Source organism: Podarcis melisellensis (assembly GCF_964234715.1).
Source record: "Podarcis melisellensis genome assembly, chromosome: 6".
NCBI lineage: Eukaryota > Metazoa > Chordata > Lepidosauria > Squamata > Lacertidae > Podarcis > Podarcis melisellensis.
In genome coordinates this window covers 31,299,336-31,321,634 of record NC_138538.1, presented here as the reverse complement: position 1 = coordinate 31,321,634, position 22,299 = coordinate 31,299,336, and the positions used below count along the sequence as shown (strand labels likewise).

The window sequence follows — 22,299 nt, the reverse complement described above, 5'->3', positions numbered from 1 at the left end:
GCTAAACTGTAGAAGACAAAGAACTTATGCTGGTGGTCAAGCTGCCTGGTAAATCTGCCCCTTCAGATCATGTTGCAGTAATAAGATCTTGCCTAGCTGACTCTCTTCTCTTTCCATCCCCGGAGAGAAAGAAAAAATACCCTGTCCAATCCCTTCCTCCTCCTTGGGCTTGTTAGTAATAGGGGGATTAACACTCCTGAAACCCCAGATCCCAGCAGCAGCGGGGCTGAAACCGGGGCCAAATTTCTTATGACATGAAGATCTCTCACAGGCTGAGAAGTTCATCATCTTAATGCAGTCTTCCTTGTGCTCCTCTGGTTCTTCCATAAGTAGAGGAGGGACTTTAGCATTCTCTTGTTTCAGCCGAACCCTTTTGAATGGTTGGAACTTTTTAAGTTCTGTTAGTTTGGAATTTTCTCAAGGCTGAAATTAATTCTGGGCTACTTCAATCTAGTCACAGCTGAGATTCTAGTGTCACTATTTGGCATGTTGCTATCATCTCACCCCACCCTTCGCTCCACCCCAGGTATGCAGAACCTCCCATCTCCCCTGGGTTATACAAGAATAACATGTGAATCAGTCTTTGTTAATGCTGTGACTTCTGTCATGATCATCTGAGGCACTGGACTGTATTTTGAGCAGGGATGAGCAACCTGTGGCCCTCCAGCTGTTTGTTTGTTTATATATTTATTGTATTCATACCTTGTCTTTCTCCCAAATTGGAGTTCAAGGTGGCTCACAGCATTTTAAAACACCATTATAAAATACATAGTACTATAGTATAAACAAACTAGTTAAAAACAATACAATACCTTGGTTCTCAAACTTAATCTGTTCCAGGAGTCCGTTCGACTCCTGAAACTGTTCGAAAACCAAGGCACAGCTTCCGATTGGCTCCAGGAGCTTCCTGTACTCAATTGGAAGCCGTGTTGGACAGTCGGCTTCTGAAAAACGTTCGCAAACCAGAACACTTACTTCCGGGTTTGCGGTGTTCGGAAGCTGATTTGTTCAGGAACTAAGCCATTCGAGTGCCAAGATACCACTGTAGTTGAAATATATTGAAACACATGTAACATTATAGTTGTTCTATAGTTTGTAATAACATGAAGATCTCTCACACATTGAGATCATCATCCCATTTCTCTTGACTGGAGACCCACAGATTCCCCATCAGTTTTTCTTACCTCATGGAAATGTAATATGTCAAACCATGGAGCTTTTAGTCCTGTGTCAGTGGTTTGTTCTCCACGGCTGATTAAGTGAATTAATACAATAATGAAACAGATGTAGAAGACCAGAGTGAAGGCTTGGTTGAAGGCCTGCTTAGCAGGTGACAGTGCTCAGGCTGAGACTCAAAGCATCCTTAGAGCTGAGGGATGGTCCATAGAGCTGCCCAGTTCACGGCTACTTCCTTTTCTCTTAGCCCATGCAAATCACCGCTTGTGGCAATGCATTTGCCTGAAGCAAATATTTCCTCATTGATTTGCCAGGAGCTGCAATAATCTCTGTCTAAATGCTCTGCTTAGAAGTTCCCCAAAGGCATCTTACTAGTGCTGTTGGTGACAGAGTGTGAGATTAAGTGGAGGTTTGATCTGATCCATCAAGGCAGTTCTTTCATATTCAGTTTTGCATGCCAACAATTGACAGGCCTTTGGGTGGTATTTATAATGTGCTTATTACATTTTTATCACACCCTGCAAGGCAGTGCACCTACAAGGAGCCCAGGGCAGCATATACTGTTCCTTCTTGTCCCTGCTTGTATGCTCACAACAAATCTGGAAGGTAGGTTAAGCCGAGATATAATGATGAACCAACAGCAAGTTTTGTGGCTGGAAAGGGATTTGAGCTGACAGCTCCCCCAACCTAGTCCAACATGCTAAGCACCATACCACCCGGGAGAAGCAGCACCTTCTGCTTGTTGCAGATGAGTTCATTGCAAGCAGAGATGCCCTAGGTCAGGGGTCTGCAACCCGCGGCTCCGGAGCCGCATGTGGCTCTTTTACACCTTTGCCGCAGCTCCGGGGCGGATACTAGCGAGGGGAGGAGGCACATTGTGCGCCCCGACACTCTCCACTGTGGCGGGCGCTGTACTGGCTATGACATCGCATGGGGGCGGTGCGTGCGTTAGTCACGCACCGCCCCGACCTCACCTTCCCGCCCGCTGCGGCTCCCAGGTTTTTTTTCCTTCGGAAACAGGTCCATGTTGCTCTTTTTGTCTTAAAGGTTGCAGACCCCTGCCCTAGGTGGAGAATAAAGCCACTGCTGCAACTCAGGATAGCCACATGCTTTGCCTCTACCTTCAAGTCACCGAAGTCTGTGTGATAAATGCACACAGGAACTTCTTAAAGTCCTTAGTTGGCAAATCAAAATCAAACCAGACATGCCAGAAGCAATACCTCACAAAAAGGTACCATGTTGAGTGGTGCTTTATACACACTATTCTTCTAGGTGGACCATGCAACTTGCATGGACTCCACAATCCCATCATTTGCTTGAACTGCCCCATCACAGCATCCTTGCTCCCTTTCCCAACTCTGTGCACGCATGCACAAGGGCCATAGTTTAGTGGTGGAACAACTGCTTTCCATACAGAAGATCCCAGGTCCCATTGCTGGCATCTCCATGTACTGCTGAGAGACACTCCTTGTCTGAAACCTGAAGAGACACTGCCAGTCGGTGTTGACAGTCCAGAGCTGATGGACCAATGGTCTAACATAGTAGAAACCAGCTTCCTGTGTTCCTCTATTTGCCTCATGTTTCCACCTCCACGCTGGATGTCAGTCTGCAGCCTTTTCTTCTGTGTAGGTATATGAGTTGAAGGGACCCCATATATTATAGTGATGTTTTCAGATGGTGTTTGGTTAACAAGGCAAAATATTGAAGGGCTGAGAGATACTTCACAGTAAGCTGACTAATCTGGAGTTTACGACTTTGCTGCTATCTAAAATATGCACCTTTGATCAGACCAGACACCCACAAACCTGCCAGCTGTGCTGGAGATTGCTAACCCAATGTCCATTCCTCCCAAACAGCTTTACCTACTCTGCTCCTTTGAGCTGGTGGAGGAACGGGGGTGGTCTTGTATCTGCTTAACCTTGTATGGGAAATACCAATCATTTTCCTGGAATGAGAGAAAAAGACAGAAGCCAGGTCCATGAGGTTCATTTGGAATTTATCAGGGATGGGAAAGTAGCAGGCATTTATGATCTTGGTTCTCTACTGAATCTCAGAAGAGCAAGTTATATTTGGAACTACTTTGACTACATAATAACAGGTCTTCTTTTTCTCTGATGGTTAGGACAACCATAGGTAACCAAGAAGCTGTTTATAAACAACCTAAAATAGAAATGAGCATCTCTATGACTTCTTCATACTCAAAGAGCCAAATGCACACAGCTCAGGAGGCATCAATTAACCTTATTGGTAGTGAAAGGATTGCTATTATAATTGTGTTTATTCATCACTAACTACATAAAATGTTTCAAAGCCTTTCCCCTGTGGACAAACACCGTCTCCCTCTGCCTGAAGCGAGATGAGCACCGCACTCCACAGTTGACTATGACTGGACTTAATCGTCCAGGGGTCATTTACCTTTACCTTTTACCTTACCTAGTTATCAATGAAGTTTAACTCAGAACAGACCCATTAAAATTAAAGCACATTAGGTCTGTTACTTCTAGTGGGTCTACTACTTCATTTCATAATATCTGCAGAATACAAAACTTAAAACATCAAAAAGATAAAACTCACCCAGCAACGTTATAAAAAGACAAATCTACCCCAACCCACTAAAGGAGGAACATGATAAAATTATTTAGTAAAAGAGCTTATCCTGCAATAAGGGGTGAATTGTGCCATACCCTATTAAAAGACTGGTCCAGACTAGAGTAACATACCATATGATCCCGGTTAAGAACTGAATGCTACAGTAAACAAGAATGTATTTGCCTGGTGTCTAAAAGCTGATGATGATGGTGCTAGGGACATCTCTCTAGAGATGACCCTCTCACTCCCCAATTTTAGCAAAGCGTCTCTCTAGGAAAGGACCATAACAGCTCTCAGATCTGCAAAGAAAATCAGGCCCAAGGGAAACCTAAGAGGTGAACAGGTTATGTAGCATCTACACCAGAGCTTTCCAAACTGTGTGTCACGACATGTTAGTGTGTTGGCTGCAGTGTGTAGGTGTGTCGCACAAACGCTCCCTGTGCTCCTCCCAGGGCTGGAAAGGGATTCGTTTAATCTCCGGTTTGCTAGTAAAACTGAATTACTGTGTTGCAAAATTATGTATGTGCATCACCGACATGAAAAGTTCGGAAAGCACTGTTCTAATTATTTCCTCTAATAGCAAACTCAGGCAGTGAGTTCCTATTCAGGCATATAGCCCAAACTGGAGAAACAAAAGGAAGATATTTGATTAGAAGCAGGACCTAAACAGCCTTTCTCTGTGAGACCAGTGAACATAAGAATTTACAAAAGTACTTAAGTAATTCTCTAATACTTGTTACAATCCAGGAAAAGAAGCCAAGAGAGGTACCCGAAAGCATATTCTGTTGTGTGTGACCAGGGTCAGAATGAGGAACAGAGTTAACCTCTGTGACATCTCCAGCTGATGCTGGTGTGGCAGCCAATGTCAATTCACCATTCCCAGAATCACACTATGTCCAGCCAGAAAGTCCAAACACATGAGTCAGCTGGAGCCTGTGAATTGCTTTGTTGGGGGGGGGGGGAATAGAAGGACCATAAAAGGAAACTTCTCAACGAAAAAGGACAATTGAGGTTAGTGGTAGTGTATAGGAATCTGGAAGGGGTTTATCAGTTACTTGTCCAATAGGTTGTTGCTTATAGAGCCTACAAACGTGGTCATGCAGAAGGAGAAGAAAGTGTAAGTAATGCTTGCCGAGGCCAAAAATCTTGATTTCTCATATATACTGTGATGGTTCAGAATTTATCTGGTTAAATTCCCCTGGTGTGTGTCACCTGCTAACGTCAGCTTACAGAAGCTGGGCGGAGACAGAAGCTTTTAGAAGCTAAGAAGGAGGAGTTTTTCCCTGTACTTTCACTTCTCTCTGTGTATCTGAGAGAGAAAGACGTGCCTTTGGACATGGCTGAAAGAAGCCCTGGACTTCAATGCTGTAATGTATGAATAAAGAACTGTAAATAGACAAACCTGTCTATGTGTGCTTACAAGAAGCAAGACTGCTTTACACGCTGTGCTTCTACTCTGCTAAAAAGCCGTGACTGAAAGGAGAGACAGCAGGAGTTATTGCGCAGCTTGAGAGGAAGCCTGCCGGACCGCTGTAGGTGATTGATGCGGATCGTAAAGCTGTCTGACGTTGCGGCTCTATCGATAAGGCAAGATCGATAGATATCTCTGCACAGGTTATGGGCCCAGAAAACGCTCGTAAAGCAGTCGGTGTGAGCTCCAGGAACGCTTTGAAGTCAGCGTGGGTACCGGAGAGCAAGAATGATTCATTGCCTGCTTCCGTGAGACAGTGAGAGCTTCTGATACACAAAGAGCTGAAAGCTGAGACGCAGCTGAAATATCGTTTCTCCACGGAAGGGAGAGCCAAGCAGCTGGTACGGAGTAAGTACAGCTTGGGGCACCTTGGGAGAACGGGAGAAGATGGCTGAAAGCCAGAATATACCGCTGGAAAAGCTCACTCTAAAGAGTTGGGCAACGTGGTCCAGACAAATAAGGGGATGGTTCTTGGTCGAAGGGCTTTGGGAAGCATGCCAATGGGAGCCAAAATCACCCCTTAGCCGGCCAGCAGCTGGAGCAGGAGTTGCAAGCTGTGGGGCTGCGTGGGCTGAAGATAGCCAGCAGAGAATGCAACTTGAGCTAGAGATGCTCAAAGCATGCGTTGATGCATCACTGAGGCCTCATTTGGAGGGCGTAACGACAGCGTGGGCTGCCTGGAATTTGCTGAAGGGCTTGTGTGAGGCGTCAGCGAAAGGTCAGAGCCCTGGAGGAAGCCCAGGAGAGGCAGAAGGATGCCCAGAAAGCCCAATGGGGGCTGAGACAGTGTTGGGGAGCTGTTGCAATGCTTCTACACGTCTGTGTGATGGACTGAGTCCTGGAGAGGCTGGACTGGCAGGCCCTGTTCCCGATGTCTTAGCCTCTAGGAGCGCTAGTGAGCAGATCGGGGGGGCGAAGAGTTCCAAAGGCGAGTTTAAAAGGCTTTCGCTTTGTGCTGAAGCAGAGAGGAGCTTCAGGGTGGGCCAAGCTGGTGGAAGGCACCGTTCCAGAAGGAGGAAGGCCAGGCCAGCTGGGAGGAGCCCCGGGCAGTGTTTTTCCACTGGAGTTCAACGTCGGCGTGGCAGTTGCCCCCACCGGAGCAGAGAGCCGATGCAGGATGTTTTCAAGGACTCTTCTCATGGGAATCGGGCAGGTTTCCATGGCAACAGGCCTGGGAAGACAGGCAGGCGTGGAGCTGAGCCAGGTGGTCGTGGTAAACAACAGGAAGAGTCTTATCAAGTTTCTGCGAGTATGGCAGTGTTTGAAGACGGCGGAGTGGAAAATTTCCAGCTCAGCCTTGTAATAGACTCTGCAGCTAACCGCAACATGGTTCCAGAGACCCCTGCAGTTGAGAGGTGGAATTGCACAGCAGTTCCGAAGGGACAAACTATTAAGTTCGCGAATGGACAGAAAACTAGAGTTCGCAAATGCACTAATGCCTATCTTTCTGTTTTACAGGAGACGGTGGATTTTTGTATTGTTCCAGAGATTCATCACTGTTTGTTATCTGTGCCTTATTTGTTGAATAAGGGGTTCAAAGTTTGTTTTGAAAATGATGTCTGCACAATCTCCAGAGAGGGGAGGTTACTGGCCAAAGTGCAGAAGGGACAGAATGATCTTTTCATTCTTAAAACGTCTCTTGGAGGTGAGGGGAAGGTTGAGAAAGCACAAGCGTTGCGTGCTACAGTTCCCAACCAGCGTGCTACAATTCCCGCTCATAATGTTACATGTGCATGCGTATGGCATCAGAGAACAATTCATGGGTCGGTAGAGGACTTGCAGACTCTGCCCGAGGTTGCCACGGGGTGTAGGATTCAAAATTGTGGAAGTGCCATTGATTGTGACACTTGCAAGCAGGCAAAGGTGAGAGGGTGCAGTTACCCAAAGGTGGAACGTGTGGCCACTAAACCTTTTGAGTTGGTACACATAGATTTGGCCGGTCCTGTCAAGGAACCAAGTCTAGGGGGGGCCAGGTTTCTCCTAACTTTTTTGGATAATTTCTCGCAGAGTTCCTGGGCTCACGGTCTCAAATCCAGGGAGGATGCAGCACAGCTGATCAAGAGCTGGATTGAGGGGGTGGAACAGAGGTTCTCCACCAGGGTTCAAGAGATCATCAGTGACAGAAATGCTGAGTACACTGGTTCTGCGTTGCAGAAGTTCTTGCAGAAGAGAGGGATACGCCACACAGTTAATTCACCCCAGCAAGGGGGGGGGCAGAGCTGAGGAGTGGAGCTCTGGTTAAGGCTGCACAGGTGATGCTGAAAGAAGCCAGGTTGCCTCCTGAGTTTTGGGTGGAGGCTACTAGGGCTGTGTCATTCACCTGGAATCGTGTCTACAACTCACTGGTAGGTGACACACCGTTTTCTTTGTTAAATGGCCGCAAACCCCAGGTTCACTTTCTGCGGACTTTTGGGACTCCTGCGCTTGTCGCTTTGCCTAAGGCTTTGCAAGGGCCAGATGGAGCCAAAGTCCAGAAAATGATCTTCTGTGGGTATGAGCCAGATGCCCATGCATGGCGTTTTGCTTACCCATCAGGTGATCAGAGTAAGGTGCTGATCAGTAAACACGCTGAGTTCTTAGAGGAGGAGGTAAAGTCAAAGACTCCTGTCAGGCGTGATGTTCTCTCAGATTGTCTCTCTGACCCAGAAGACAGTTCTGATGAGGCGGAAGAAGAGGCTGAGGCTGCTGATGACGACCAGGTCACTGACCAGGGTCAAGAGCAGGATGTGGCATCTCCACAAGCTGTTATGAGACTGCCCAAGAGTGCGCCTAGTTCTCCTGTGAGTGTAATGGAGAGGATTCGAAGACGCTTTAAGTCAGAGAGTGAATCCCATGATGCAGAGGATACACCTGCTGATCAAAGTGAGTCAGGGGGAACACCTGAGTTTGTGCCTAGGAGGTCCAGTCGCACAACTAAGGGTATCCCACCAGAGAGGTATCAGGCCACAGGTGCGTGGGTAAGTTTCGCACAGTGCGATTCTGAGAGCTGTGAGGTGGTTCCACAAATGCCAAACAGGTTTGCCAAGGGAGGGCACAAGGCATTAGGGAAGGGATCGATCTCACAAGGTGTTACTGAAGATGTTGCACAGGTATCACGCAGGGACACAAGGGGGGGTGTGATGGTTCAGAATTTATCTGGTTAAATTCCCCTGGTGTGTGTCACCTGCTAACGTCAGCTTACAGAAGCTGGGCGGAGACAGAAGCTTTTAGAAGCTAAGAAGGAGGAGTTTTTCCCTGTACTTTCACTTCTCTCTGTGTATCTGAGAGAGAAAGACGTGCCTTTGGACATGGCTGAAAGAAGCCCTGGACTTTAATGCTGTAATGTATGAATAAAGAACTGTAAATAGACAAACCTGTCTATGTGTGCTTACAAGAAGCAAGACTGCTTTACACGCTGTGCTTCTACTCTGCTAAAAAGCCGTGACTGAAAGGAGAGACAGCAGGAGTTATTGCGCAGCTTGAGAGGAAGCCTGCCGGACCGCTGTAGGTGATTGATGCGGATCGTAAAGCTGTCTGACGTTGCGGCTCTATCGATAAGGCAAGATCGATAGATATCTCTGCACATATACTCATGGTGGTGACTGACTGGGAATGAGACCTAGGGGTCATAGTGGCCACCCCAATAAAGATGCCAACCTGGTAAGGCTTCAGAAGTCATGCTTCTGAATCAATGGCTACCAGCCGCAGTGGCATTGTTCTGCCTTCACTGCTGGAGGCAGTATGCTTGGAGGATATCAGTTGGTGGAAACCACAAGAGGAGAAATTGTCCCTGTGCTTGGCTCCTGCCTGAGGGTTTCCCTATGAGAGCAGGGTGCTGGACTGGAGGGGCCATTGACCTGGGTCTTCTTATGTTCCTAGTGACAGGTGTCTGCCCCAGCTTTAGTTGCTCTGTTAGCTCTTTCACAATATCCATTGTCTGCAAAGTCATTCAGGCAGAGAATGAGCAAGTTACAGTATTTGAATAGGGGTAAACAGCTGGATTCAGAGAGAGCACAAAAACCAGCAAGCGAATTTTGCACCTGACAAAATGATGAAGACATCAAGTTGATCATCCTCAAGTTTGTTTTGGGGCAACAATGTTACTGTATTTAGCCATATTCTTTTTTTTCACACCGTCTGAACGGTTCACATTGAAAGGTAATTGAATATCAGTTGACATTTGAGGAACTGTTGACACCTTCAAGTTGAGAGATGCAGTTGGCACTGCATAAGCTGTTGCTAACTGCATAATCTTTCTGCAGTTTGGCACCACCAACTCATCTATGATGGGAGTGCATTGATCTGAATGCGGTAGTTTAGCTGGATGCTGCACAATTGAAATGTTTCTTCGTGGAAATAGGCTTTTGGATGTTACGGAGCTAGTTCTGTGGTCAACATTATCCGCAGTCATGTTTCTGAATGCATCTCTTCTCAGACAAGAAGAATAAGCTGCACTTTATTGTTAGCAATGTTCATAAATAGCATTAGAGAGATCCGTTGTGATTGTGAGTGGTCATATAAAATACAGTGGTACCTCAGGTTACATACGCTTCAGGTTACATACGCTTCAGATTACAGATTCCGCTAACCCAGAAATAGTGCTTCAGGTTAAGAACTTTGCTTCAGGATGAGAACAGAAATCGTGCTCCGGCGGTGTGGCGGCAGCAGGAGGCCCCATTAGCTAAAGTGGTGCTTCAGGTTAAGAACAGTTTCAGGTTAAGTACGGACCTCCGGAACGAATTAAGTACTTAACCTGAGGTACCACTGTACATAGACCAAGATGAGTTATGGAATTAGTTTTCATGACTTAGATACACTTTGCCTCCTTTGAGTCCTCCTGTAATGAACATCCTCAGATACTGTGTATCATGCCCCTTTTCCCAATGCGAAGTGGTGTTTCATTTTCTGCTGTGCCATGTGGTGTGTGACTGGCTTACTTCCTTGGATTATTTAGATTGTTTTACTGAATTATTCCTCACAAATCCTTTTCTTTAGAAAAAAAATATCCTGCAGCCAATGAAGTTTTCCATCTCTATACTGAGAAAATGCCTGTTGAGTTTTGGTCTTACATCTGTTAAAAGCAAATCTTTTCCTTTGTAAAAGACTTATTCTTATTTGCTCGCCCTTTTGGGGGCGGGCGAACCTCACATTTTTAATAGCAACTGGAGACTACCACAAAATATTTAACAAAGGAAATAGAATAGAATCTCAAACTGGGAGCAGGCCTAAGCATAGTGCATTAGTGTCAGATTTATTCTGGACTGTCCACACATCATTCTGCTTTATTAGTTGTTCTGTGATGCTTTGCCAATGTCACCATATTGTTGCAGTTGAGAGGGACACTCTTGCACCATAATGCAACAAAGAAGGACAACGAACTCACTCTGGAACATTTGTGGTATGAAAAGTTTCAGGGATTCAGCAAGAAGCTATGGTACACATGCACTGACTGGAAACGAAGTAGTATGTCTGCCCCAAAACTTGCAGATGCAAACAGTATTGAAATCAGGATCCCGTATAACCACCTCCATACCATCATGAGCACAAATCCTTGTAAGTAAAAAGATGTCCAGAGGGAACAACGAGGAGAGGCAGGACTGAGATTGGGAAATATGCTTCAGAGGTCCAGACTATGGGGAGCCCCCAAAAAATCAACAATTATAATTTGGGTTATAATTTGGTCTTTTTATTTTAATTGGATTATGATTGGATATGTTAATTGGATTTTTTATTGGAAAATTAATAAAAAAGATTTTTTTAAAAAAGATGTCCAGAGGGGCCTTTCTTTTTTGTTTAGAACTGGTGCCTGCCTTGCGTCTGCATTGCAGAGATGGGTAGGATAGATATAATTATTATTAAATACATAATTAGAGGGTTAATGTGGAATACAGAGATGCTTGTTGGGGTGTGTTTATATGTGACAGCATACATTTTTTTCCTTGGGTGCTCTTATAAACCCTCTGATTATAGTCCTCTGTTAAATGACTAGGTTGGATCGGGTCAGTCAGGGTATGTTCCCATTACCATTTACTCCACATCAGCGCATTCCTGCTGCTAGCTTTTGCAACAACTTTCACATGACGATCGATATTGATCCCGTAGTTCCCTCTGCAAAGGTGTTTTGGCTTGGAGAAGTGGAAGAATCATAGAGGTGGAAGTGCCATCTAGTCCAACCCCCTGCCATGCAGGAATCCCGCCCACAGCCATCCCTGGGTGGACTCGAACCACCAGCATTCTGCTTAATAGCCAGATGCACTGGCCTATGGTGGCACTGGGTAGTAAGTAGCAGGTGATGTGGTAGAGGGTGCATGCCTCTTGCTCAAAGGGTTCCACGCAACCCAACACAAATGTGGCCTGTATCTGAGGAAACCATTTTGAGCTCTTCAGTTTCAAATGTTTGCCCTGTGCCTACTTCAGATCCCAGTTGTAAGCCAAGCAACAATGTGGAAAGCCCAATTTAAGACAGGAATGAAGACCAGGAAGGAGATCAGATTCATGCTTTCCAGACATATGCTTAATGTGCACACGCCCATTCCAGAAATAATAATACTTTGGGGGGGGAGGAAATCCCTGCCCAACCATCCCTGCGCAGGTACTTCTTAGAGTAAAGGAATCATTGGCAAGATTTGATGCCTGCCAGTTACCCCTAGGAGTTATTTCCTGTCCCGTGTGGGCCGAGCCGGTGGCTCCTGGGATTCTGAGTTTCCTGACCTTCAGAATTTTGCCAAGGTCATGTCTTTTCAGACTACAGCTTAGGCTGTGTACACATTACCATTTACTCTGGCTCTTGCGTGCTCCCACCACTGGTGTTTAAAGTCGAGTACCCATGACCTTGGCCACAATCCATATAGTTGTAGTTTCTCGAGGAATACTCCGAATGGATTGCAGCTTCAATCTGATTTGAAAATGCAAGAAAGGCTTAAGCTGTGTTCAGACACTTGTGCAGACAATGACTTCTTTGAATAGGAGTGCAGAGGGTGTTTGGGCACAGGGAAACAAATAGGGTAATGTGCATCGAGTGAAGACCCTCCCTCTCTGGTGTGTACAGCAAGTGCAATTGCAACTTGAAAGATATACACACTTTCTTGCACTGTGTATACACACACACACACACAAACACACCTTTTTTTTTTTTTTTTACTCTGCATCCATTATGCTCCAACTGCTAGTTTGGGAAGCAATGTACACACGGTGTTAGCCACAATCCTGCATCTATACTATCCTGCATCTATCCTGTCACTCCTTACAAAATACTGCATTTTTATATGTTCTTCCTCAAACCAGCATCAATCCGAATTGAGAGAAAGAACTACCTAGCTGTGTTTTAAGCTGGCCCTGTGTCCACAGCCTTGGTTTAAGGATAATTACTTGAGGGTTATTGAGGACTGTTTTAGCGTAGTACTGTCTTCCACTGGATGTTTAATGCAAATAATCTTTTCTTCTCTGTGACCAATCTAGATTTGCTGCTAGGGGTTGCATTCATACTTACATAGTCGTTGTTACTGACTCTCTGCAAGGCTGAAGAGCAGAGATGTCGCTTAGTAAGTATTGGCTGTTAACAACCCTCGAACCCAAGTGTGCCTTTCACATCCCTTGCCAAACACCTGCCAAGCTCTGCAGCTCAGTTAAGTCACTCTGTTGGTACCTGCTGAATAATACCACTTGCACACAGCCACCCCTGGGCACCAGTCCAGAAGGCTAGCTGCACCAGGGAGAGGACCAAGGAGGGGATCATTAGTGCCTCAATGCCCAGATTCCAAACAAGAAGTTCCCAAGTCTCCTTTTCCTTTTAAGGAAACATCTGAGTGGGGCTGCGGAACAGTAATTGCCAGCAAGCAGCAGCAATGCTCATTTTAGTATGTTTAGGAGGAACTTGAAGCGCTTTAGTTTGTCAAAACATTTGTGATTAATCGGCACAAGCAACAGGCTGGTTCTTTTTAAAGAAAGGCCAGGGTCAGAGCATAATAAGTTTGTGCCAATCGCTGCAAGGCATGGTGACTAGGGAGACATTTTGTCCACTCATGGGATGGTATAAGAGGGTAGGTCAGAGGTAGGGCTGCAAGTGAATTGCATAGCCTCCAGCATTTCTCCGATGAAAATAGGGGCGTCCTTTTCAGCGACGACAACAACAATTGTATTAATTTATACCCCACCCATCTGACTGGGTTGTCCCAACCACTCTGGGTGGCTTCCAACTTATATAAAAACATAATAAATTACTGTTTAATCTACTGTCAAAGCTACCAATTTAGGTTCTTGCCTCTTGTCCCTCTCTGCTTTTTCACTTTGGCATTTAAAAAAAAAAAGGAATTATCCTATTTCCTTTCTTGCTTTTAAATTTAAAAATAATTGTAAAGGCCAGCAAGAGAAAGGGCTGTTGTTGCATTTATAGGTGGCATGGGGCTATAGGTTGCCTTTCTGACCCAGCAGCAAACCATGTCTGAGGGTTTGGCCCACTTGTTTGCATTCCAGTCCTGGAAGGGCAACTCAAATGAGTCTCGTAATCTCTTAACTAAATACAGGGATCCTTGCTTTTTCAAAAGAGAGTCTGTTTATGGTCATAATGTAAATAATGTCTTAAGGCAAATTTGTTTTAACTATGTGCTGGGTTGTTGTTTTTCCAGATTTCTTAGACCAAAGTCATATAAAAGATTGCCTTTTCTATGGGTGTCCTTTAGCTAGAGGGCATGTTGAAGCTGGATATGCAGATTCTAGAAGGTTTGGGTCCTGGCCATGCCAGAAATGAAATCCGTGTAAGCCAAAGAGATTCAGATGTAGGATTTTGGCTCATAAGGGACAGCAAGACCTGATGTTTATAGAAATGCTCATTGAGATCCAAAGGGCAAGTTCATTATGTGGAGGTTTTGGCATGAGCTGATCATGGATCCACGTCAGAGTCAAATGAGTGTTAATAAGATCTCTCTCTAGTTTTCATTGTACACATTCCTATCTTAAAATGCATCTAGGTTATTCTTCTTCTCAATTCTAATTAAAGCTGATTTGGGGAGGAAATGGATAGGCTCTCCTTAACCACTGTCATTTTCTCCTATTAAATATGACAAACATAGCCTCCAGGAGCAAACTGCATTTTTGCTGCTTCGTCAGCATGCTATTGTCTCAACAAACATTTCTTTCTGCATTTCTCCCCCTGCTCTAGGAAGAGAAAGCAGCAGAGAGGAAGAAAGATGTGAAGATTGTTGAAGAAAAACGAAAGGAAACCCATGGTAGAGATCTGAAAAGAAACAAATCTTCTGATCTCGGAAAAGAAGGGGGAAAAGAAGAAAATGTCCAGAGAGCTAATCAGAAAGGGAAGGATGAACTGGACACTACTAAGAACACTGGGCCAGTCAATGAAGAGAAGAAGGAGGCAAAGAAGTTACCCAAAGACAAATACAAAGCCATCTCAGTGGACAACAATGAAATTAAAGGAAGATGGGAAGAAAAGGGCCTGGCAGCCAAGATCAAAGCAGTTGAGGAAAAAAGGAAAGAAGAAAAGGCTACAGAGCTGAAGAGGGGGATTGAAAAGGACAAAAAGATGGGGGAGAAAAAAGAACCCGAAAAAACAGGAGCAAAGGGCTCAGCTTTAAAGTCAGGCTTAGAGAGAAAGGGAGAAGACAAAAAGGAACCTGAAAAAACTGGAGAAAAAGGTTCCGCTTTAAAGTCAGGCTTAGACAGAAAGGGAGACGATAAAAAGGCATCTGAAAAAACAGGAGAAAAAGGTTCCGCTTTAAAGTCAGGCTTAGACAGAAAGGGAGATGATAAAAAGGAACCTGAAAAAACAGGAGAAAAAGGTTCCGCTTTAAAGTCTGGCTTAGACAGGCGGAGAGATGACAAAAAGGAATCGGAGAGAAATGGAGAGAAAAGTCCAGCTTTAAAGCAAGGATCAAAGGTTGGCAGTGAGGCAAAATCCCCAACAGATAGCAAAGGAACCTCTGAGGGGAAAACCTCAATGTCAGGGCAAGAGAAAGGGACAACAGAGGATCCTGAGAGCAGCCCCTCTAAACTGGCAGACGGCTCTTCCAGCCAGGGCACGGAAGAGGAAGCCACCAGCATCTTTGATGAGCCCTTGGAGAAAGTGAAGAATAATGACCCAGAGATGATAGAGATCAATGTCAATAACTCCGACTGCATCAACAATGAGATCCTGGTGCGTTTTGCCGAGGCCTTGGAATTCAACACCGTCGCCAAGGTCTTTGCCCTGGCCAACACACGCGCAGATGACCATGTGGCTTTTGCCATTGCCATCATGCTGAAGGCCAACAAGACGCTGACCAGCATCAACCTGGATTCCAATCACATCACGGGCAAAGGGATCCTGGCCATCTTCCGTGCTCTGCTGCAGAACAACACTCTGACCGAGCTCCGCTTTCACAACCAGAGGCATATCTGCGGAGGGAAGACGGAGATGGAGATAGCCACTCTGCTGAAGGAAAACACCACCCTCCTGAAGCTAGGCTACCACTTTGAGCTGGCAGGGCCCCGGATGACCGTGACCAACCTGCTGAGCCGCAACATGGACAAGCAGCGGCAGAAGCGCCTGCAGGAGCAGAAGCAGGCTCAGGGAAAAGGGGAGAAGAAGGACTTATTGGAGGTGCCAAAGGCAGGAGGCCTGCCAGCTGCTTCTTCACCTAAGGCCTCACCAAAGCCATCCCCCAAAACGTCCCCTAAAGTTTCCCCTAAGAAAGCTGGAGCCCCAGAAATACCACCTCCACCTCCTCTGGCTCCTCCTCTGGCTCCTCTCCTGGCTCCTCCCCTGATCAATGAAAACTTACGGTTGTCGCTCTCTCCGGCATCTCAGAGGAAGATGGTAGAGAAAGCTCTCCCACCGCAAGAGAAGAACTCCAGAGACCAGCTTCTGGCAGCCATTCGCTCCACCAATGTCAAACAGCTGAAGAAGGCAAGTCAAGGGCAAATGTGGGAAGCATCCTGGGGTGAAGTCCTTGCTGGGTTCATTGAAGCTACACTCTTAATAATGCCAGCTATCTAGGTTTAGTGCTACATACACACACTCCCCCTAGCCCATCCCAATCTCCTGGGTCTGATAAAAGGCATATTTTCCATCACTTGCGTTCTAAAGAAGTATGGAGTGTTGTTGAGAACTGCCCAATGAGTACCAAGCCCAGAATGGCTCATTGCTGTTAAATAACATGTGCATTTATTTATTAATAGTATTTGTAGGCCACCTTGCTCTAAAAGCAGCTCACAATTTATGATATTCTTCTGGAAGCTGCCCAGAGTAGCTGGCAAAACCTAGCCAGATGGGCGGGGTATAAATAATAATAATTATTATTAAAGATAAAGCCCCTGAAAACTCAATAACAATTGAACAAGCACAAGTGTTGGGCTATGTAAAAATGCTTCTAACAGAGATGAAAAAAACACCTTAAAGCTGAGACAGCTTAAAAGGCCTGGGAAAATTAAAAGGTACCAAAATGACAACAAAATAAAAGGAAATGAGCCTCTCTGGGGTCCTTGCAAGGATGATAGCTGGATTATCAGGTTCACACTGGGAGCTGATTTCACAGAATACTGGTAATTTAAAGGAAGGAAGAGGGGAAGAGGTGAGAACTGGAAACAAACATGATCCCTTTTTGATACATGAAACGTTTCTTGCATTGATGTAAAATCCACAAAATATGTACACACATTTGACAGTTTTGTGACATCTAAGCATCTGCTCAGCTTTCCAGTATGTGAACTCAGGGCTAAATAGATACTTTCATACTTCACCATTGATGCACTACACACTTCAGACAATGTGCCAAACCATGGTAAAGGAAGCTTTGCCATGTTTGAACACCACTGTTTGCAATTGACAAAAGAAACAGAATAATAAATTACTGAATTGACAAACTAGACTTTGTGCAAACAAGGTTCAATTGATAAGCTATAGTTACCGTGGTAGTTCTGTCTTCAGAGACTGCTGTGCAGTTGAGATAAGAGTGTCATTGTGGATCTTAGGTGCTTAAAGAATGGAAAATGAAAGCAGACAAATACTTCTTAACCATGGTTTGCTGTACATTTGAAAGCTCAGACCATGGTTTGGGATGTTCAGATCAAATCTGGTATGATGCCTGAACTGAGTCATTGTACAAAATATGTAAACTAAAATATGAGGAACCACATGTATCTACTTTGCCAGTATTATGCATGTTGTGATGCTCACACACCAATAGGCTTCTTAAAACATTTCCAGGACATATTTAATCTTTAAAACCCTAACTGATCATGAATCTGGGTTCCTAAATGACCACCTGCACTCACATGGACTTCCTGGTTATTAAGATAATCCCCGAAAATAAGAGGTGCCCCCCCCACAGTGCCCCACCAAACAGGGATATGAACTATCAGGTGGTGGCTCCCTTTGTTTTGAATGCTTTCCTGGTGAATATTACCTTGAACCAAGTTTCATGTTCTTTGTATGGGTAAATCAATTATTTACCTAGGCCTTGTGGAGGTTTTATTATATCATGCCCTGTTAACACTATTACTTTCTGCTTTGGTGTTATACTGTATATACTTTCAAAAAATACTGCATTGGTTTAGTTATGCTCTGGGAGTTTTAACTGAAGAGCAGCTTATAATATCTCAGACCACTAACCCACCAAATCCATAATAATCATAACAACAACAACAACAACAACAACAACAAATTTATTATTTCTACCCTGCCCATCTGACACTCTGGGCGGCTTCCAACAGAAGGTTTAAAATACATTAAAACATTAGTCATTAAAAACTTTCCTAAACAGGGCTGCCTTCAGATGTCTTCTAAATGTCATATAGTTGTTTATTTCTTTGACATCTGATGGGAGGGCGTTCCACAAGGCGGGCACCACTACTGAGAAGGCCCTCTGCCTGGTTCCCCGTAACCTGGCTTCTCACAGTGAGGGAACCACCAGAAGGCCATTGTAGCTGGGCCTCAGTGTCCAGGCTGAATGATGGGGGTGGAGACTCTCCTTCAGGTATACTGGACCGAGGCTGTTTAGGGCTTTAAAGGTCAGCACCAACACTTTCAGTTGTGCTCGGAAACATACTGGGAGCATATCCATGGCATATACCTCAGAGACTGTGTTCTTAAATATATGTTGTAGATGCTTGTAGATCCATGCAGGAAAAAGCACATACAGAAAAATAAAATGAACGGCCCTTCATATGTGAAGCAAGGTTCACATAGATGCAATTAACAGGCACATTTTTATAATGTAAATAGCAGATGTGGTACACATGGGGAGCACTACTAGGATTGCAGGTCTGGATGAAAATTGCTCCCCCTTCCTGCAAGCTGCTATTTGCATCACCAATAGCTTTCTATGGTCTTAGATCTTGCATTAACAAGCACACCTTTTATCTTGGCAGGTGGAGGTTCCCAAGATACTGCAATAGGGAGCGGAATCCAGATTTCCCTGGAAGGATGAGATTGCCAAGGCTGAATCACTATGTTTGTCTCTCAGGTGACTGTTTACACGAGAAGGACTCAGCAGGAGCAGGAAGCTGCCTTGCTCCAGTCCCAAATGAGCAGTGTTCTCTACGGGGTTGAACTGAATTGGATGGAAGGACTGAATGAGCTGCCAAGGAGACGTTGTGGCAGGAAGAAGCAATATTTATTTTTAGAGCTTTTCAACCACGAAACTTTTTTCCCCCGTGAGAGGAGAGGTCTGCAGATGCTCAGAGTGTTATGTAGCTGGGTTAATTGTCCAATTCCCTCCCCCCTTTTCCGAGTTTTGAAAGAAAAGTGGGAAGTATTGAAGAAGCCTATATTTGCAGCATCCCTGCTTATCTTAAGACAGCACGGCAATCACTTGCCACTAGAAATATATACAAGAGTAAAGCCACACTGGGGTAGCAGCACAGAAGAAGAAAACTGCCAGGCTCATCTTCAGCAGAAAATGACTCCAAAATTGTGTGTGTTTGCGCGCACACACAAAAAGCAGCAGCATGTTCTTGCCATTTGCTGCTAAATCTAACTGGTAGCACCAATGTTACTCTACCTGGAATATTATGAAGCCGAAGGTTGGAGGAGAAATCACTGGGCCAAATCTAATTTCCTAATGTCTCTGTGATCTCAAGGATTCCATTTCTCTGATAGATGATCGTGCAAAGGCTGGCTTTGTTCCCTGAAGAAGCATGAAAAGCATTGCATGTTTCTGTGTTTTGAATGTGTGTGTATGTAAACGGCTTCTCACCCTACTGCAATCAAACCTTTAAGCACACGCGTGGACAATGGCTCTGAAAGGATTACGGATTGTGCTGCCGTGGTGGGGGGAGGGGGGAGCTACATGGTGCTTGAACCTCTGACATAAGCAGCATCTTCCAAACTACTATTGTGATGCCTAATCTTAAGAGGCCTGATGGGAGGGAAGGTGCACATTATGGTTGGCCATGTAATGGAGGTGATGGCAAACGCAAGCAGTGGCTGTTATGTGTACACCAGAATGGGGCGGGGGGAGCTTGAAAGCTTGCACTGGGAAACCTTCATTCAGAATCTCCAGTGCTCAGGGCACACAAGTTCTCATTCATATATTTCTGGCACTTGAGACTTGATAGTCAAGATCAGGCTTCCTCAATCTCGGCCCTCCATATGTTTTTGGCCTACAACTCCCATTATCCCTAGCTAGCAGGACCAGTGGTCAGGGATGATGGGAATTGTAGTCTCAAAACATCTGGAGGGCCGAGGTTGAGGAAGCCTGGTCAAGATGACAGTAACCTAGCAGAGAGTACAGAACTCCTGCTTCACTCGTTTTGCTACAGAAACAGCATAAGGCTTGTTTTTGGGACCAGAAGGTTTCTGTGCCAATTCAGAACTTTTCAAAATAGTTCAACATCTGCTCATTTGAAGTGAAAGAGGCACTCCCAAGGGAGTAGCATTTGTGGCCTGTTGACCAGTGTCTCCTGAACTATGGTCAACAAGCCATGGCATGTGGGCTGTGAAGATACTATGTCTTCCAACCAACCTATGTGTCAGATTCAGCTTCTGTGTCTTGTCTCTTCTCTTTGCAGGCAAGCAAAACCAAGCTCATACATTACCTTTGCAGCATGGTGGCTGCTCAATGCTCTCCTGAGGTTGCTTCCCATTATGCACTGGTAACATGTGGATGTTCTGCATCTCTGCAGATAGCCTGGATCGCAAGAGTATTTCCCATGCCAGCAACAGCAATTCCAGTGGAGGGGCACTGCCCATGTATGTAATTCAGACTCCCTGGGTAGTGTGCAGGAACATCCATATGCTGCTGATGGGCATTTGGGTCAAGCACATGGAAGCACTTTTGAAGTGGCAAATGTGCCACAAAGAGAATGTATGGAGGGGGCCTGCAAGAAGAAGAGTAACCAATGGCATCATCTTTCTCCCTTACTCCTGCATGGAGTGAGTGATGGATAATAGAGCAGCTGTAGCTGTATACCAGTTCAGCTACAAGGATGTTGCCCAGTTCAGTTCCCTGCAGCTTAACTAGTTTGTGGCTCAGCCTGTACATAAAGAAAGATTATCTATGCATTTGTGTGGCTGTAAGAGTTTAATATATAGACAGATGGATATATATCTTAATAGATGTACTCTCTAAGGAGCAGAGTTTTATTTCTCACACAAACTGCCAGAGCTTGTCTGCACTGAGATGGTGCCAAGTGATGCAGGTGCAAGTGACTGGGAAGTGATTCGCTTACTGGTCTGTTTAAATCAGTTTCCAGATCAGGAAACTCATTCATGGTTCCTCTGCGGTAGGAGAGAAACCAGCAAGATTTCTCACCCAGGAACAGGTAGTATAGAACGCTCTCTCCCCCAAGCTGCACATGTGTTCATCCTTCCATGAAGGACAAGTGGAACTCCTGTTAATGTGTCTATGGAGATCCTCGCAACTCAAAAAGGCTTTCCCTGCCTCTTCTCTTATCCAGCTGAGCATGCAAACTCTGCAGTTCGAGGGATCCTAATAAGTGAGGGTAAAATACAGGAGGGGGTTTATGTAGCACTTGAAAGAGAACTGTTCTTTGTGGGTTTTAGTTTTTTTAAATCAGTCTTTGGAGAGGGAATCTGTGCTTGCTTACTGAAAAAGAAAGTAATATTGGATTTAGATCTGTAGCACATTTTGGACAAATGTTGGAGGAGGAGAGAGAAATAACAAGAGACAAATTGCTTGAGCAGGTGATCTCGGGTGCAGAAGCTGCTGCAGTTTTCAGTTCCAACTCATGAATGTAAATCTTATTTGAAATATGTACAAAATCACCCACACTTTCATTAATAAAGCTCACAAAATGCTGCTGATGGCGAGTAGTGGAAAATTCTGAGGCTGTGGGCAGTGAATACCTTTAGACTTATGCAAGTACGTGCAGATTTGGACAGCCTTGTAGGTGTGTCAACGGGCATCTGGCATCAGAATCATGTTTCAAATACCCCATGAACTCATTTGTTACTGATACCCACTTGACACGTGGGCAACTGAGGTTAAGAAGCAATGGTTTTCTTGCAGTTGTAGTTGGTCTGATCACAGAGTCCAGAATTTTCATTTCGGGTCAGGCTCAAAATAGGTGATAAAATAAGTGGAGAATTGGTTCCTTTTCTCTGTTCTTTTTAAAAACTCACCCGAGCATGTCAGGAACTTGCAGAAATCCACAGCTGGGATGGGACGGTTCTCTTTGTGTACAAACACAAGAAGCCCACCCTGCAGCCTGAGTGTGTTGGGCACGGGGCCAGAGAGGAGCTTCTCCCTCCTGTCGCTGCCAATTCAGAGGGTTGCCTGCCAGCTCTGTGCAGAAGTCAATCATGGCTGACGAGGGTCTGGCTGACTCCAAAGGCAGCTGAACTGCTCCTCAAGAGTCCAGAGAAATGTCTATATTTGGGCATTTTGCATAGACTAGCCCAAGCAAAACTTCATTCCTTTGCTCTTCCTAATAGTGGGAAGCCTTCCAACTGCCCAGAGCGGCCAAGAAGAGGAGAGAAAACAAGGCTTAGTTCACAAGGACCTCTTCCTTCGTTACCAAGCTACACTCACAGCAGCACTGCGGTCCTCCCTCATCTGGTGCTTCTTCCACCTGTGGTTCTCCTGTCATTGCCACCAGGGTCTTTGCCATCAGCACACAGCTGTCCTCAGTCA

General features: G+C 45.2%; 1 protein-coding gene across 1 annotated transcript in view; it reads left to right on the top strand.

Annotated features, from left to right (window-relative positions):
* LMOD1 (leiomodin 1) overlaps positions 1-21,470 on the top strand; it is a 29,509-nt gene extending 8,039 nt beyond the window's left edge. Inside the window, exons 2-3 of the mRNA XM_081914419.1 lie at positions 14,373-16,112; positions 18,575-21,470. Coding sequence (XP_081770545.1) covers positions 14,373-16,112; positions 18,575-18,601 — 1,767 coding nt within the window. The 3' untranslated portion in view covers positions 18,602-21,470. The remainder of the gene's footprint in view (positions 1-14,372; positions 16,113-18,574) is intronic.
* Positions 21,471-22,299: the final 829 nt, after the last annotated feature.